Raw genomic sequence first — 15152 nt, 5'->3', positions numbered from 1 at the left:
ATAGGCGATTTTCAAATATATGACAAATATGGCAAATAGTACATCTCTTTTATCTTCTTTTCAAGACTGTTCTAATTCAACAACGCATAAGGACAACAACTTCCTGACCTGTCAAAACAACGAGGCTGACATCACCACAGGAGAGTGGAGTGGGAAAACAACCCTTTCAGCTGTCAATAACACTGCCTGTCTGACCATGAGGCTCAAACGTGATCCCACCTATCACTACTCCACAACCATCTCTCCCTGTCTCATCCTTGTCGTCCTGATGGTCATCACCTTCATCATGCCCATTGATAAAGGCGACAGGATTGGATTCGGCGTCACCGTGCTGCTGTCCATGGTGGTGTCGCTGGTCGTCGTCACAAGTTTCCTGCCGGTGTCCAGTAGCCTGCCTTTCATTGGTAATCCCCGTCACACACTTAGAACCGATCTTGCTCCCGTCCTTAGCCAAGATCTTGAATGGGTGGGGGTGAAGGTTCTTTCCACCGTCTAAGAGATGAGCTAAAGCTAGCACCGAAGGCGTGAGGTTCGGGGAGGGAGCTCCCTAGGAAAATCTTTGAAAATTGAACCTTCAAAAACGGTATCTCCTGCTTTTTGAAAGAACTTTAAAGTAAAAAAAAATCAGACATAACTTTTTATTCAATAACAAACTTTTTTTACGATTCCATCTTTTTAGATGAAAAGTGGACCTTTGATCCTTGTTGTGGGTTCTTCCGAACTCCTCGACCCCCCTCCTATCCCCTGGCTACTGGCATGCAAACAGGACAAAGCCCAGTAATAGGGCTTTCCTATGTTAATATATGGGAATTATGTCAAAAGAACGTGGTCAAAATTTATATATCCGAGTTTTAGACCTTGAAAATCCTACACTGGCAGGGTAGTCGAACCTCTCGAGTCTCCATTCCTAAAAAATGAAAAAAAATCCTACGCAGCTAAACTATGCGAGAACTCTACCCGAACATTGGGAAGTGCCCCCCACCCCTCTGGACAGATGATGACCGCATGTAAACCTATATCTTCTTCAGCGAGCCAGCAATACAAACATGGCTGCAAGTCTGTTTTTTCAAGAAAATTAAAATACTACAACCCTTACCTATAACATCAAAGTCCAAAACAACAACATTTCCCAAGAAAAAGACTTCTTCACACTTTACATTACATTGCCATATACTAGAACTGGGCCCTCTGCGCCTGCGCCTGTTACTGACCTTTGCCCAACACCAAACCGTTTGACTAAGGTTTGATAGCAGTCTGACCAGATTTAGGCCACGCCTTCTTTTATATATGATATGATCTATATTCAATCCCAAACACTGTTCGAAAACTGCAGACTTACACCCAAAATCATTGACCGACCATGTTGAAGTCTCTCGACAAATCCGCGAGAATTTTCCAACATTTAGCCTGAATCCCATAGATATGCAACTAGACACATTTTGAATCTATCCCTGAAACTGCCATTAGCACGCCTTGAATGTGGAAAGCGCAAGTTCTCATACAGAGGTGCTGACCTCTGGAATCGTCTGCCACAATCTATAAAGACTTGTACGTCCACGTCTGTTTTCCAATCAAAATGTAAAAGCTGGGCGCGCAGACCTCTGACCTCTCCATTACGACCTAGACAGACTGGACAATGACTCCTATTAATGCTTTGTTATTATTTGTTTATTATTATTATTCATTATCATTATTTTCATCATCATTATTGTTATTGATACTGTTTTCTTTACGTTATTACTTTCGTTATTATAATTATCAGTATTATTTTTTACTGTATCCTGATTATTTTGTACATGTGACTGTATGTATCCAGGGCCCCACTGGAAAGCAGTGAAAAAACACTGAGTGGGCCACCCTGGTGAAAGAAAACAGAAATAAATAAATAAATAAATAAATCCAGTCTGATCGTGGTCGGGGTAGCAAGTGCCCTGTCCCGCCCGCCTCACACATGTTGCCCGGTGTGTATTTCACGAAACTTAAGATTACTTAGCCCTCCACGTGGTGGGGGAAACCAAATCCTTAAGCATACTGTCTCTTATTAGCATAACACTCCTGCCGGGACCAGACCGGGACGGCCTGTTGAACTGGGCGGGGGGACCTCTTAGAGCCCCCGAAGACACAGCCTGCCTGAACACCCCCAACCACGTAAGACTGGATACCAGCCTATCAAACATTATGAAACTTCTGACTTGCGCAACCGGATTGTAGCCAACATCACCGAACACCAGTCAACCCTGCCGGCTTTGCTCTGACCTACTCCCAACCATGGTTGCAGGGCGTTCGACTGGTGGTCGGGAGGACGAATTCTACGAAGGCCCACAACGACACATCCAAACACCTCTTCCACAACCACCTTCCACGTCGCGCTGCCAAGGATATACCTTCCATAGCGCGCGGAAGATCCGCGGAATCGCGCTATGGAAGGTATATCCTTGGCAGCGCGATGTGGAAGCTCTGCGGAATCGCGCTATGGAAGGTATATCCCTTGGCAGCGCGCTGTGGAAGGGCTGTGGAAGACGTGTGTGGAAGTGTCGTTGTGGGCCTTTGTATAATTCGTTAATGTTTTACATGGGCTTTGGTGGTAAAATTTTTCCTTCTCTTCCAGCTATGCTGATCATTGTGTGCATGGCTCTGATGGCTCTCTTCATGCTGACGACTGTTTTCATCATCATCATACATGACAAGAAAGGACCTGTCCCTAAATGGGTGCGGACGGTCTTCCTGAAGTACTTAGCAAGGTATGTCAAATACTTGAATACAACAGATAATATGGTAATCATTATATCGACCATACATGACCAGGGTTACCACCCCTTAAGGCGCGGTCACATTTCCCAACCCGGGGCCCGGTCGGGCAGTCGTTTGGAACGAAAATTATTGTTTGTTTGTTTGCGCCTTTATTTATTGATGAAAATACACAATTCGGCCAACAGGTTGCTTTTCATTGTGGTCATCATGCAGGGGAGAGGTACAAGGGTCAACAAATTCCTACAAAAAACATAATGTATACATCAGACTTGGATACATGATTCAGAGTCTTAATAAATCTAAACACATATTCATCATAACATGGTACAACTTATATACATACATAATTAAGTAAATACATAGACGTCAAAGCAGGTAAGTAGTTCTTGTCCGTTCGTTTTTCATTCCTGGTTTCTACCTCTTTAGGAGTCTCTTAAAGGAAGCGAGGGTTGGGGCCGTGCGTATGTCCACTGGAAGACTGTTCCAGGCAGTGGGTCCGCGGTAGGCTAGGGATCTTCTAAAGCTCTCTAGATGAGGTTTAGGAACAACTAGTTTATTGCTTGTGCTTTGTCTAGTTGACCTTGTGCTTTGCTCGCTACAGTAAGCAAACATCTGGCGCATGTAGTGTGGAAGTTTGTTGTTAATGGCTTTGTAGACGAGCATGATCTCGTGGTGTTTATGCGTTGCTTCAATGTCTTTCCAGCCCAGCCGGTTAAGCAATTCGATTGATGGTGTCCTGTAAGGCGCCTTCAGTATCAGTTTTCCTGCCCGATTCTGCATCCGTTGTATCTTCTGCAGATCTTGATCTGGAGCAGTGTACCATGCTGTGCAGGCATATGTTATGTGTGGCAGAAAAATGGCGTTATACAAAGTGCAAAGAGCTGACGTTGAGATGAAGGGGCTGACGTGTTTCATCATAAAAGAAGAACGCCTCAATTTCCCTGGTACAGCTTTCACCTGGTCCTTCCAGTTTAGTTGACGGTCGATAACCACACCTAAGTAGGTGTATTTATCACATGTTTTAATGTTGACACCATTGACAGTAAGTCTGGGAGGGTTACAGTTTGTCAGTCTCTTGTTCGTTCCTATGTACATACATTTACATTTGCCACCGTTCATTGATAGCGAGTTTGCGGCAAACCATTTCGACAGCAACATTTTGTAGGTCGTTCTGAAGTACCTGCTCAATGTTTGTGGAGTTTTTATGACTAAAGTAAATTACAGTATCATCTGCGTACATTGAAATATCGCAAGACTGTAAACATTCAGGCATATCATTGACATATAGGAGGAAAAGAAGGGGCCCCAATATCGATCCTTGGGGCACCCCATATTTTACTTGGTGAAACGCAGAACTTACTCCGTTGATGGAGGTGCAGTGCTTCCTTCCGGTGAGGTAAGACTGGAACCAGTTGAGTGCACTACCTTGTATGCCGTATCTAGACATCTTCTGGAGAAGGATGGAATGATCCAGAGTGTCAAATGCTTTGGACAAATCAATAAAGACTGCCTCCGTCAGTTTACCGTCGTTCATGGCCTTGAACCATCTCTCAGTTAATAGGTGTACAGCTGTTTGTGTTGAGTGTCCAGGTCTGAAGCCAGATTGGACTTCTGAGAGAATACTGTTGGTTGTCAGGTAATCGTAGAGTTGTATGTGCACGGTTCTTTCCAGAATTTTGGAGACGGCAGGAAGGATGCTGATGGGTCTGTAGTTGTTGGTGGCATCTCGATCACCAGCCTTGTATATGGGCGACAGCCTTGCCCTTTTCCAATCCTCCGGGAATTCACTTGTCTGTATGGAGGCATTTATGATGGTTGTCAGAGAAGGTGCTATTTCTTGAGCGGCTGACTTCAAAAGTTTGTTGTTGAGCTGGTCAAGTCCAGTGGCTTTGTCAGGCTTCAGAGCTAAGAGTTGTTGGGTGACGAACTCCTCTGTCACAGGTGTGAGGGTGAAGCGGGACTGGTAGTCCCTGACAAACTGTAAAGGACTGAAATGAGATAGCCCTTTGTTGATGTTTTGGGCTAGCATTTCAGCAACCGTTCCAAAGTACTTGTTAAGTACATGTGCAATGTCTAGTGGTGATGTTTTTGTGTTTCCCTCCTCGTCCTTCCTGCTTGTGATGTCACCCGAGTTTTGCTTTCCCAACAGAGACTTTATTTTTTTTTATTTTTTTTTTTTTTAATACTGGTTTATTTCTTTCATACTATGCTGTACAGAGTAGCAGGGTCCCCGTAGGGCCCTGAATTGGTCTGCCGCATTACAAATTGTTAAAAACGGTTGGCACAAATATTAAAAGCAATTATTAAAGACAGTTAAAACAGCAATTATTAAAAGTATTTACAATAGGTGGCGATCATAGTCAAGCGGTTAAAAACAGCAAAATTGTTAAAAGTATTTACAATAGCATATACCGTGTCATGACAGATTGTTGTTCTTGGAGTTCCACATACCGGGCACAGAAACACTGTTGATTTTGTCGGTGTAGTAGTTGCGTTTGCTGGACAGGATTAAGCTCTTGGTGTGATTGCGTAGTTTTTTGTACGTTTCCCAATCTGTTAGTTTTTGTGTTTTTTCGGCTGTATACCTTGCTTTGTCTCTGAGGGACATGAGCTCGCGCACATCTTCAGATAGCCAGGGCGGGCAATCAGTTCCTTTTACCCTGAATTTCTTCACTGGAGCATGTCTGTCGCAAACTGACTCGAACAGTGACTTCCACTCACTCCACATGTCCTGAACCGAGTCGAAGACGGAAACTGATATAATAAATTATGATATATTATATAATGATTTTCGTTCCAAACGACATAATAAGACAGCAAAACACCGCAAAAAAGTTTCAGAAAATTATCCATGACTACTATTTGTGTATACTCTTAATACAAATTGTTTATTTTTCGTTCACGCAAACAACCCGGCCGGGCCCCGGCTTGGAAATGTGACCGTGCCCTTACGAGGTACGATAGGTCCCGCCCGGGCGATAATGTCACAATGTGTCTTATGCGAGACACAATTCATTTATTATATCAGTGTGGGTGGGTGTTATTTGCATATTTGATTATACATGTTGAGACAAAATCTTATCAAATGATTGTAGCGATTTCACATTAGAAATGTATGTAATTTGGGTTTTAAAAAAGCACGCATAGAATAGATTATGCTATATGTAATCATCACATATCCATGGTTAGTAACAAAAATCCAGAAGCAAAAGAATCACAACGGCTCGTAATTTTTTTTATTTATAATTAGTACATATCTTCAAATCACTTTTTACTTTGATTATACATACTAGCTTTTTTTCTTTTGTCTAAGGGCCCTACTGATGGGAGACTTGACCAAGAATCTGAAAGATGAAGAGGCAGCAAAATACACCATACGCAAGAACGTAACATACATCGAAGGACAAGACAACGACGCGATGGTGATGGACAACGACGGAGGAGACAACCCACCTATGAACGTGCAAAATGAGGTCGCGGCTACCCTTATTGGGTTAAAAGGAAGCGTAGATGACCTTAAGGTCAGTGTTAAGCAACTGTCTGGGAGTATCGATGTTCTGGCAAAGACAAGTGGTGGAGATGACGATGAAGAAGTTGGGGAGTATGCTTTGTTGGCTGGTGTGTTAGACAGGCTGAGTTTGATCCTTTATGTCATCGCCATTGTTGTGGCCGTTCCATGTAGTCTGCTTATTGGTCGACCACGTATTAGCCCTGACTAAAAGGGAGAGACAGAGAGAGAGAGACAGTTAGAGAAAGGGAGAGAGAGAGAGAGAGAGAGAGAGACTTAGAGAGAGACTCAGAGAAAGGGAGAGAGAGAGAGAGAGATTTTGTTGTTTATTTTTGAACGCAAACTTTGTAACTTTTCATATTATCCGGTACTTGGTTCCATACATTGGTCCAGAACCTACCATTCTCCCTCGCAGAGCTATCCGCGCCAAGTTATGCTAAGGTCCCAATTGGGAAAAGGGGCCCTGGCGGGTAGTACCCGAGCTGTTTTTTGGCACTTTCGGGCGGGACCCCTACGTTGCCCCGCGGGACACCCCGCGGCTATCGGGCTATTTTTGGGCCCGGCGGGGCCCCGAGAAGAATTGAACTCTGAGTTAAATTCTACCCGGGTCCCGCTGACAAAAAGACACCGTGACCTCACCGTGAGAACACCGAGAGGTGCCCCTCCGGTTGCCGGCAGTCCACCGGGACACATTTGTTACGTCACAGACCAGATGAACAGAATAAAGGTGTGTACTTCGTAAACCCGGGTAACATGTGTGACGTCACAGATCAAATGATCACAACAAAAGCGTGAATTCTGCATTACTTATTGGTCAGTACAATACATCGTCAGAGAATCTGCCGGGTACCTGCCGGGTGCCTGCCGGAGACCAACCAAAGAGGTTGACAAAATTTTTAACAAAATGCTACTGAAGGAAACTTTTAATTGTGCCCACGACAGACGATGCCCGCCAGACTCCTGAGCCCGGCCGGGGCCAGCCGGGGCTACATCCCTGACGGGCACCGAGGTAATTGGGACCTTACCTTTAGGTAGATCTTTGATGGAGAATGGAACATTTAAACCTTGGGGTGCCTTAACTTCGGACGCTTTTTCACGCGCTGGAATTCACGGCACTTTATTGCTAGTTGTCAGAGAGTGTTCAGGTTTTTGATGAATAAATTTTGAGAACATTAATGTAAACAACGTACTTACGTGAACTTGAATAAGAAATTCATTAATGCTATTCACAAAGCCTTCCCGATACGTGTTACAAGTGACAAACCTTTGAGACGTTTTCGTAAATGTACCTTCGTGAATGCGGCTACACTGGACAGTGTGTCCTGACTTCGAACGCTTTCGTAATTTTGCTATCTTCGGGCGTTGAGAAAAACTTTAAGTAAACAAAAATTAGAATAAAATTCCATGATATTTTAGCTTTCTTTTGACAGTTAAAATGCGATTGTGTGTACTTCTCGTCTCACGTGAGGAGGGTTGTATCCAGTGTACTTTTGCATAATAAGATCGGTAAAAATTCAATCCGGAGTTAGGGCACGTCCGAAATTAGGGCACCCCCGTTAAAATTTGTTTATGCTGCGCACCGTATGAATTCAAAGAAGATGTTTTATCGATCTTAACAATTGCACTTTAGGTTGGCCTGTTACAAGGATAACAAAGAAAAAACGTTGCATTAAAGATATCAGATGGACTAAATACTAGTTCCATCTGTCCGAAAAAAGGAAATGATGAGCAAAAAAGCCCGAAAACAAAGGTCACAAAATGTAATAAACTGGATATTTTATAGTAATTAATTATATTCCACGAATGTACGTAATCTATAAAGGACAAGCTTTGATGATTTACAATGTCACTTTTTAAGTGCCGATTTTTCAATCCTTAATTATCTTAATTATGGATAGTTTGAAGCAGTATCTTCTGTATTGTAACATTATGATATGGTTAATTCCTTTCATGTTACAGTTTGACGTCATGTGTGATGTGTTACATTATGTTAGCTCAGCTTAATGTAAGTTGTAAAATGGTATGTTTTTGTACTACATAAAGTAATATGCAAAGCATGTTGTATTTTTGACAAATTGATACACTTTAAATGTCATGTTCGTGTTCGGACTATATATATTGATAGGGTATACAAGATATTGTCATCTGGGCTAATAAGAAGCCTCTGTAACGTAGCCACTATTGACTGTGTAAATAATTTTCAAAGGTTTTTCAAGTTTGTGATCATTTTATATTATATGGATAACTACGCTACATTGATTATGATACACAAGCATGTTATCAACATGTATAGCAATATATATATATATATATATATATATATATATATATATATATATATATATATATATATATATATATATATATATATATATATATATATATATATATATATATATATATATAACCATTTCGATACGAACGTTTTTTTAAACTTACGTTTGCAAATAATATTTACCGTCAAATAATACCTATATTACATATGGCAAACAATGTTTACAGTAAACGTATCAAGAAGCATTTGTTTTCATACAATATAGAAATATTCCATTGTATATGTACTTGAAAATTGCAAGTAATATTCATATGTTATCATAATGATTTTTTTTTAATTTCCTGTATAACCAAGAATAATGTCGTGTAGGGATATAATGTGTTATCCGAGTATTTGATACAAGAAAATTTTTCTTTACTTCTAAACATATGGTTTTTGCAATATCGCAATAGAAAAAAATGTTCAACATAGTCAAAAAGAGTAACGAAACCAGCATCTGTCGTTCTCGAAAATGCCCTGTCTTTGTAATTTTACCCTAGTCGGATAGACATTGTGTAGCACTTTCCACTGTAGAATCCTGGGATCCTTTATTACACACACACAAAAAAAAAGATTTTGTGTAAATTTCTAAATTTCACAATTTTCCAGACATGAAACAAACAGTCGTAATATTAGTACAGTGAAGTATTTATTTCTATGAGAATAGAACTGCATATATATGTTAAAACCTTTAATTTTGGAACACATTTATACAAGCGACACCTGTGTTGTACGATGTAGACCATTCAGAAATGCCCTGAAGAAGGTGACAGACGGTTACCGAAACGTTAAAAAAACTGGTTGTCAAGAAGGAATTTCGTAATAAAAGCTTTTAATTTGTACGGACATAGATTGTTTTTGTTACAATATGCATAGGGTGGGACTTTTTGTACTTTTGTAGCAAATGCATGCGTCAGGACATGATACCCTCGAAGAAAAACCTGTTCAACAAGTCGACACCTATTTTAATTTGCGTATTAGGCCACATCGTCTTAATTTTATGGATGACATCTGCGCGCGCATTGATTTTCGCCTGTTCTAAAAAGGAAAAGATCACGTCCACCAAGGCTCTGGCCTGGCTCTAGGCCTGGGTAGTCCATGGTAGTCAGCGACAATACGAAGCCGGACGAAGCCGGGCACCCAGGCTACCAAAGCTCCACGACTCAAGAACTCAGTACATACGTACAGTGCCCATTCATACATTCCACAAAAAGCCAGCATGTGCTGTCTTTACGTATACGTCGCTATCTACTACCGCAATATTCACAATACCAGCATTGTATTCCTGTGGTTTAGTAGCATTTTTATTTTCAGCCGGAATATTTTTTATCGGCCCGCGCGCACTAGTTTGGGGGTCTTCAGAGGATGCCATCCATAAAATTAAGTCGGCATGGCCTTATCCATTTTACGAAGACTTGTAACGTGTAAATGTTGTATAAGACTGTATGTCCCAGTGCTACTTGTATCCGATGATGAACCAACCTGTAATTTGCTATGAAAGTAGTGACAAAAGGGACATTTTAAGTAAGTAGTTAGTTGTCACAATTCGTTTCCTAATACATAGACGAAAAACGGCGCAAAATACTCTGATAATTGTTTTTTGTTTAATTATCAGCTTCGTACATTAAATTTTACCTACAAGTACTGTGGGAATTTAATACAAAATGATCCCAAAGTTGTAAAACATATTACGTATAGAATAAAGAGTCATCGGATCGAGTTTAGCCGCCTGATTACAGGACGAGGACGTCGTCAATTGTGGTCAGGTGACGTCACTAGGGCTAAGAGCTCGTGACAGAAGAAAAAAAAAACAGGGTGGGGTTTTGTCGTCTTTCAAGAGACCGTGTGCCGACACCAGGTAAAATTGTTCCAAAAATCGTCGATTCTTTGGAGGGTTTTTTTCGTATCTTTAATACTGTTTTCTTGGCTTTAACCGCCCTCAGTTGTGTACAGTAGATTGTATTTGTCTAAACAACAGAGGCGTTCTTGTTTGTCAACCTATAATTTCATACGTGCATGCAGCTGTAAACAGTTCCGTTTCTTATCTCACTTTGCTAAATTTTGATATCCATCCTGTTTCTACATACTATTTGTCTTCGTAGAATATTTCAAAAGGCAGTAAGACTTTTTTTAAAAAAGAAGGCTAATAAGACACTGTATGTTTTTTTTTTAATGTTTTAAATCTGCCAAGTCGCTGACCCACTTTCCGAATCTTTCCCAACCTCGACCCGGATTGCCAACCAACCAAAGTTTGAGGAAGGTTTAGAACATTCTGACCGTTTTAAGTGATGTCTAAAATTCGCAAAAGACCATTTTAGAACAAGAACATTGGTTACTCCTGTGCTCAACCGAGTTTTGAATGTTTTAACCTACTTCCAACAACCCTAAAAAAACGCAGACCGCCCGACACTTTTCTAAACGAATCCCAACATTCTACCGACTCCCTGACAAGTTGCTATGTGTTTCATCAGCCTTTAAGAAATACTTTATAGCTAGGCATATGATCTTCTATTAGGTATTGGCAGATAATGTAGAGATTTAGGTTTGATGATGGAAACGCCTGTTTAGAAAGATTTAAGTGATCGTTTTGTAATGCTGGCATGCAGCAAAACAAAACCGGTTCATCAAGTATAATTACCCAGAGCTGAATTCTCTGCGATTAGACACGATTCTGCCAAAACATCACGTGTGACACTTACAGGTGCAAGAAAGCTGTTGTTCGAATAACTTATAGATAGATTCATCCTAGATTTTCTATTCTTCTCTATCTATATCTAAGCTTCGCTGACTTCACTTGAAATATATTGTTTGTGAGAATAGCAATCTGTGAAGACATAGGATACAGTCTTGATTTCAACTAGAATGGCAGATATTTTCTTAGGAGTAAGTACAGCGTATATGTGTCCGTTTCCGTCCTCATCCCAAAATGAATTGTTCTGTATCGATTTTTTTTTTCATAATAACAGTATTCTTCGATATGGAATGTTGTTGTCCCAGTTTTCGACACAATGAACAATGCACCAGATACTAGTACCTATAATGCCACTTATAAAGGGCGTCGGGTGGTGTAGTGGTTAGAGCAATCGACTGTGAACCGGGAGACCCGGGTTCGATTCCGAGTCGTACCCGGGACACGTCTGAACATGCGCCCCGACGTTGTGCCCTTGGGAAAGGCACTTCACACGAATTTCCTCACTCCACCCAGGTGTGAATGGGTACCTAACTTCGGTTGGGGAAAGTCGTATTGAGGTCACCTTGTGGCGCCGAATGGCAGCCGCACAGACCCTTGCGACAGTTCCACAAAAATGATTGTGGAACAAATATGTGTATTATTTGATTGTTGTAATTGTTGTGATTTGTATTGATTATTATGTGATACCCTGCACCAATTCAGCCGTATAAAGGCTGCGACTGCACGGGTACTGTTTGGACAATAAAAACCATTTATTTAAATAATTAACCCTCAAGAGAACACCTTCCCGGACTGATTAATCTGTACACCTGGGGTCCGCGCGGACCCCAGAACAGTTTTTTGCTAATTTTAGAAATTGTCAACATGCTACCAGCTTAATTGTTTTGCAAAGTGATGTGTGAACCTCTATGTCCACATTACGTACAAAAATTATGCATTTTCAACTTTTCTTATTTTTTGGTGAAGAAAAGAAGAAAATAAGAAATACCAAATTTTTAAGCCCTATTCAGACAGAAAGGGCTTTTCAGGCCCAACTTTAATCTCAGATAGCGCCTGAACGGCTTACCCTAGAAGCATCAAATTTGGTGACCTTTCTAAAATGTATCTAGGAAAATGTTTATATTAATTTAATACTAGTAAGTTAATTATTTTTTGTATGTTACCATGGCAACGGGTTTCTGATGGGCAGTTTTTTTAAATATCAGTAATTTTGGTTTAAACATAAAAAATATGGGTTTATGTCAAATTACACTTCCTTTCTAACATTAATAACATCTTACATAATTAAATATAAGTTAAATCATTTCATATGCATAGAATATGCTAATTTGATGACGTCATTGGTCAAAATCCAATATGGCGGACTATATTATTAGCTCTGACGTCATATGACGAAATAATTACACCAAAGTTATTAAAATTTAATTCTATTACTACACCATTCTCTGAAAACTTGGTAGACATACGATGAGTGTATAAAAACATATAAAAACGGAAATAAGGTAATGTATAAGAACGCCAGTGTATCCATTATGATCGAAAGCCGGCTGGGGTCCGCGCGGACCCCAAAAGAAAATCAGATATAATTTTTTTTATAAATTGTAGAAACGGAGTTTTCTGCACTGTATTGAGAGACAACTTTGTGGGTGACAATTACCTAAAATTTCAGAAAAAAATCTTTAGAAACAAAAAAAATATTACAGAATATATAGTGCTGGGGTCCGCGCGGACCCCAGGTGTACTGTTTAGGGTTAAGAGATTTCATTGTCCAATGCTTTGGAAAAGTCGAAGTAAAACAATTACAAAAACTGGAATGCCTTTAAACATATATACAAAATTATGGTAAAGTCCTAGGAGTGCACTGTTTAAACTAATTAAAGTATATTAGTTGATTTACAATAAATAAAGGCGCCGACAAGTATTTGGAACGCATACAAAAATGTCTTTTACGCCATATGTTTACTATCTCTTTATTTTTATCCAAGCATTTGGTTTTCTGTATGTTTCTTTGTACGTTTTTTGCAACTGTCAACTACGTAGCTGGTGACCATATTCTCATTGTATCACTTGTTTCTTCTACCAAAACAGAGAAGTCCAAGTCTGCTCACATCACCAAAGAAGAGAAACAAATCCTAAAGCGGAGACTCAAAGAGTTGAAGAGAAAACTCGACGACGACATCAAAGAAGAACGAGGATCCCTCATTGATCGTATGATCGCACTTCAGGAAGATCTGGAGCAGAAGATCGCAGATCTAGAGAAAGAGCTGCAGTCGACGCGCAGACAGAAGGAGGCTTCGGATTCACAAAGAGATGAAGCAGTCAGGGACAAGCGGATGACACTCCTACAGGTCGATACGTTGGAGAAAGAGTTGAGGAAGCTGGGGTTTGAGAAAGACGAGCTACGCCGAGAGCGAGACATGGCGTTCAGCGCGGAGGAGACAGCAAAGAGGGAGAAGCAGAGCTACGATCGGGCAAGGGAAGCGGCGGTACGGGACAAAGACGACCTCAGGCGGGAGAGAGACGAAGCGCTGCGGTCAAAAGACCAGGCGTGGCAGGAGAACCGCGTGCTGGCTAACGCCCTCTCGGAGAGAGATGTCGCCGTGGCGGAGCGAAACCGCGCCGTGAAGGAAAAGAACGAAGCTGTTGCCGAGAGGGAGAGAATGCAAGCCGAGCTTATCTCTGCAGCGAGAGATCGTGACATCTTCCTGAAAGAAAAAACAGCCGCACAAAAAGAGAAGGAGAGATACAACTCCGTCATGGTCAAGGCGCTGGCTGACAAGGAAGAGTCAGAAAGAACGCGCGACGAGTCCGTCAGCGAGAAAGTCCAGGCAGTGTCAGAGAGGAACAGGATGGAAAAAGAAATGACGGAAGCCAAGAAAGACCGAGACGCAGCTATACGGGAGATGAACAAGGCGATCCGGGAAAGAGAAGAGGCCGTGTTGGAACGCCTTCGTGCAATAGAACAGAGCAGAGCGCTGGAGAAGCAGAATGATGCCGCGCTAACTGCACTGGGAGGGTCCGGTAATGCACTGGACACGCTCCATAGGGACACACCGGACTCACAGTTAAGCTAAGGGATCACTAAGTCTGTCATAATAGACTGTATCTGTGGAATTATCAAATATTGTTTTTTTTAATACGTAAAAATAGACTACGTATACCAGTTCAGGGAATTTTGTGAAACATTTAAGTTAATATTCTAATTCGAAAAGATGCCAAAGGCTAAATATGCAACAAAACCCAAGAACATTTTTACATTTTTTTTTTATTTGGAAAATTCTTCAGATAAATGAGATATGTAAGGATAAACATGTAATCTTTGAATTTATAAAGCGAACATATATTATTAATAACTGTTAAAAACAACACGACTAGTAGAGTTAATTTCACTTTATCAAGTGTTTTTACGCACATTCACAACTAGGATTGCACATAATTCACTGCACAAGGTATCAAGACAAATGTCTTTTGGATTTGTTACTCACATTTGATGTCACTTAACAAATGTTGGATAGATGCACCTGTAAATTACAATAGACGCGTCTTTTGTATTAAAAAGAACAGTGACTACTATGTATGATTGTTGCCTTTTTTTTATCAACCTTTATTTGGCACATTGTGGGAGTCATGTGAAATGCAGCCGACGCACCGTACTAGGTCGAGATTCTAAAATATCCTAATTCGAATTATATTGGCTCAAACATCTCCTTTGGGGTTTGTCCATAAACATTGTGTCCTGCTAATCTCCAAGCAGATCTTTTGGTGGGGGTAAGACAGTATCAAATTGGCCAGTCTGTGTGGGGAAATGGTTACAGACTGGCCAATTTGATACTGTCTTACCCCCACCAAAAGATCTGCTTGGAGATTGTGTCCTGCGACGTCAAGGT

General features: G+C 40.8%; 2 protein-coding genes across 3 annotated transcripts in view; both read left to right on the top strand.

The window, feature by feature from the left end:
* The window catches only part of LOC109478453, a 51098-nt gene extending 44564 nt beyond the window's left edge, over positions 1-6534 (top strand). For both annotated transcript variants that reach the window (XM_019780025.1, XM_019780116.1), the window contains 3 exons: positions 66-404; positions 2609-2741; positions 6065-6534. In XM_019780025.1, coding sequence (XP_019635584.1) covers positions 66-404; positions 2609-2741; positions 6065-6470 — 878 coding nt within the window. In that variant the 3' untranslated portion in view covers positions 6471-6534. The remainder of the gene's footprint in view (positions 1-65; positions 405-2608; positions 2742-6064) is intronic.
* Positions 6535-7204: 670 nt separating this feature from the next.
* Positions 7205-14368, top strand: LOC109475775 (calponin homology domain-containing protein DDB_G0272472-like). The gene is made up of 3 exons (XM_019776572.1): positions 7205-7268; positions 10360-10431; positions 13354-14368. The coding sequence occupies exons 1-3, from the start codon at positions 7205-7207 to the stop codon at positions 14337-14339; spliced, it is 1122 nt and encodes a 373-aa protein (XP_019632131.1). The 3' UTR covers positions 14340-14368.
* The last annotated feature ends 784 nt before the right edge of the window (positions 14369-15152 follow it).

This window comes from Branchiostoma belcheri, unplaced genomic scaffold, assembly GCF_001625305.1.
Source record: "Branchiostoma belcheri isolate BF01 breed outbred unplaced genomic scaffold, Haploidv18h27 scaffold1, whole genome shotgun sequence".
Taxonomy (NCBI): Eukaryota; Metazoa; Chordata; class Leptocardii; order Amphioxiformes; family Branchiostomatidae; genus Branchiostoma; species Branchiostoma belcheri.
The sequence above is the reverse complement of the archived record's forward strand: the minus strand, read 5'-3'. Positions and strand labels throughout refer to the sequence as shown.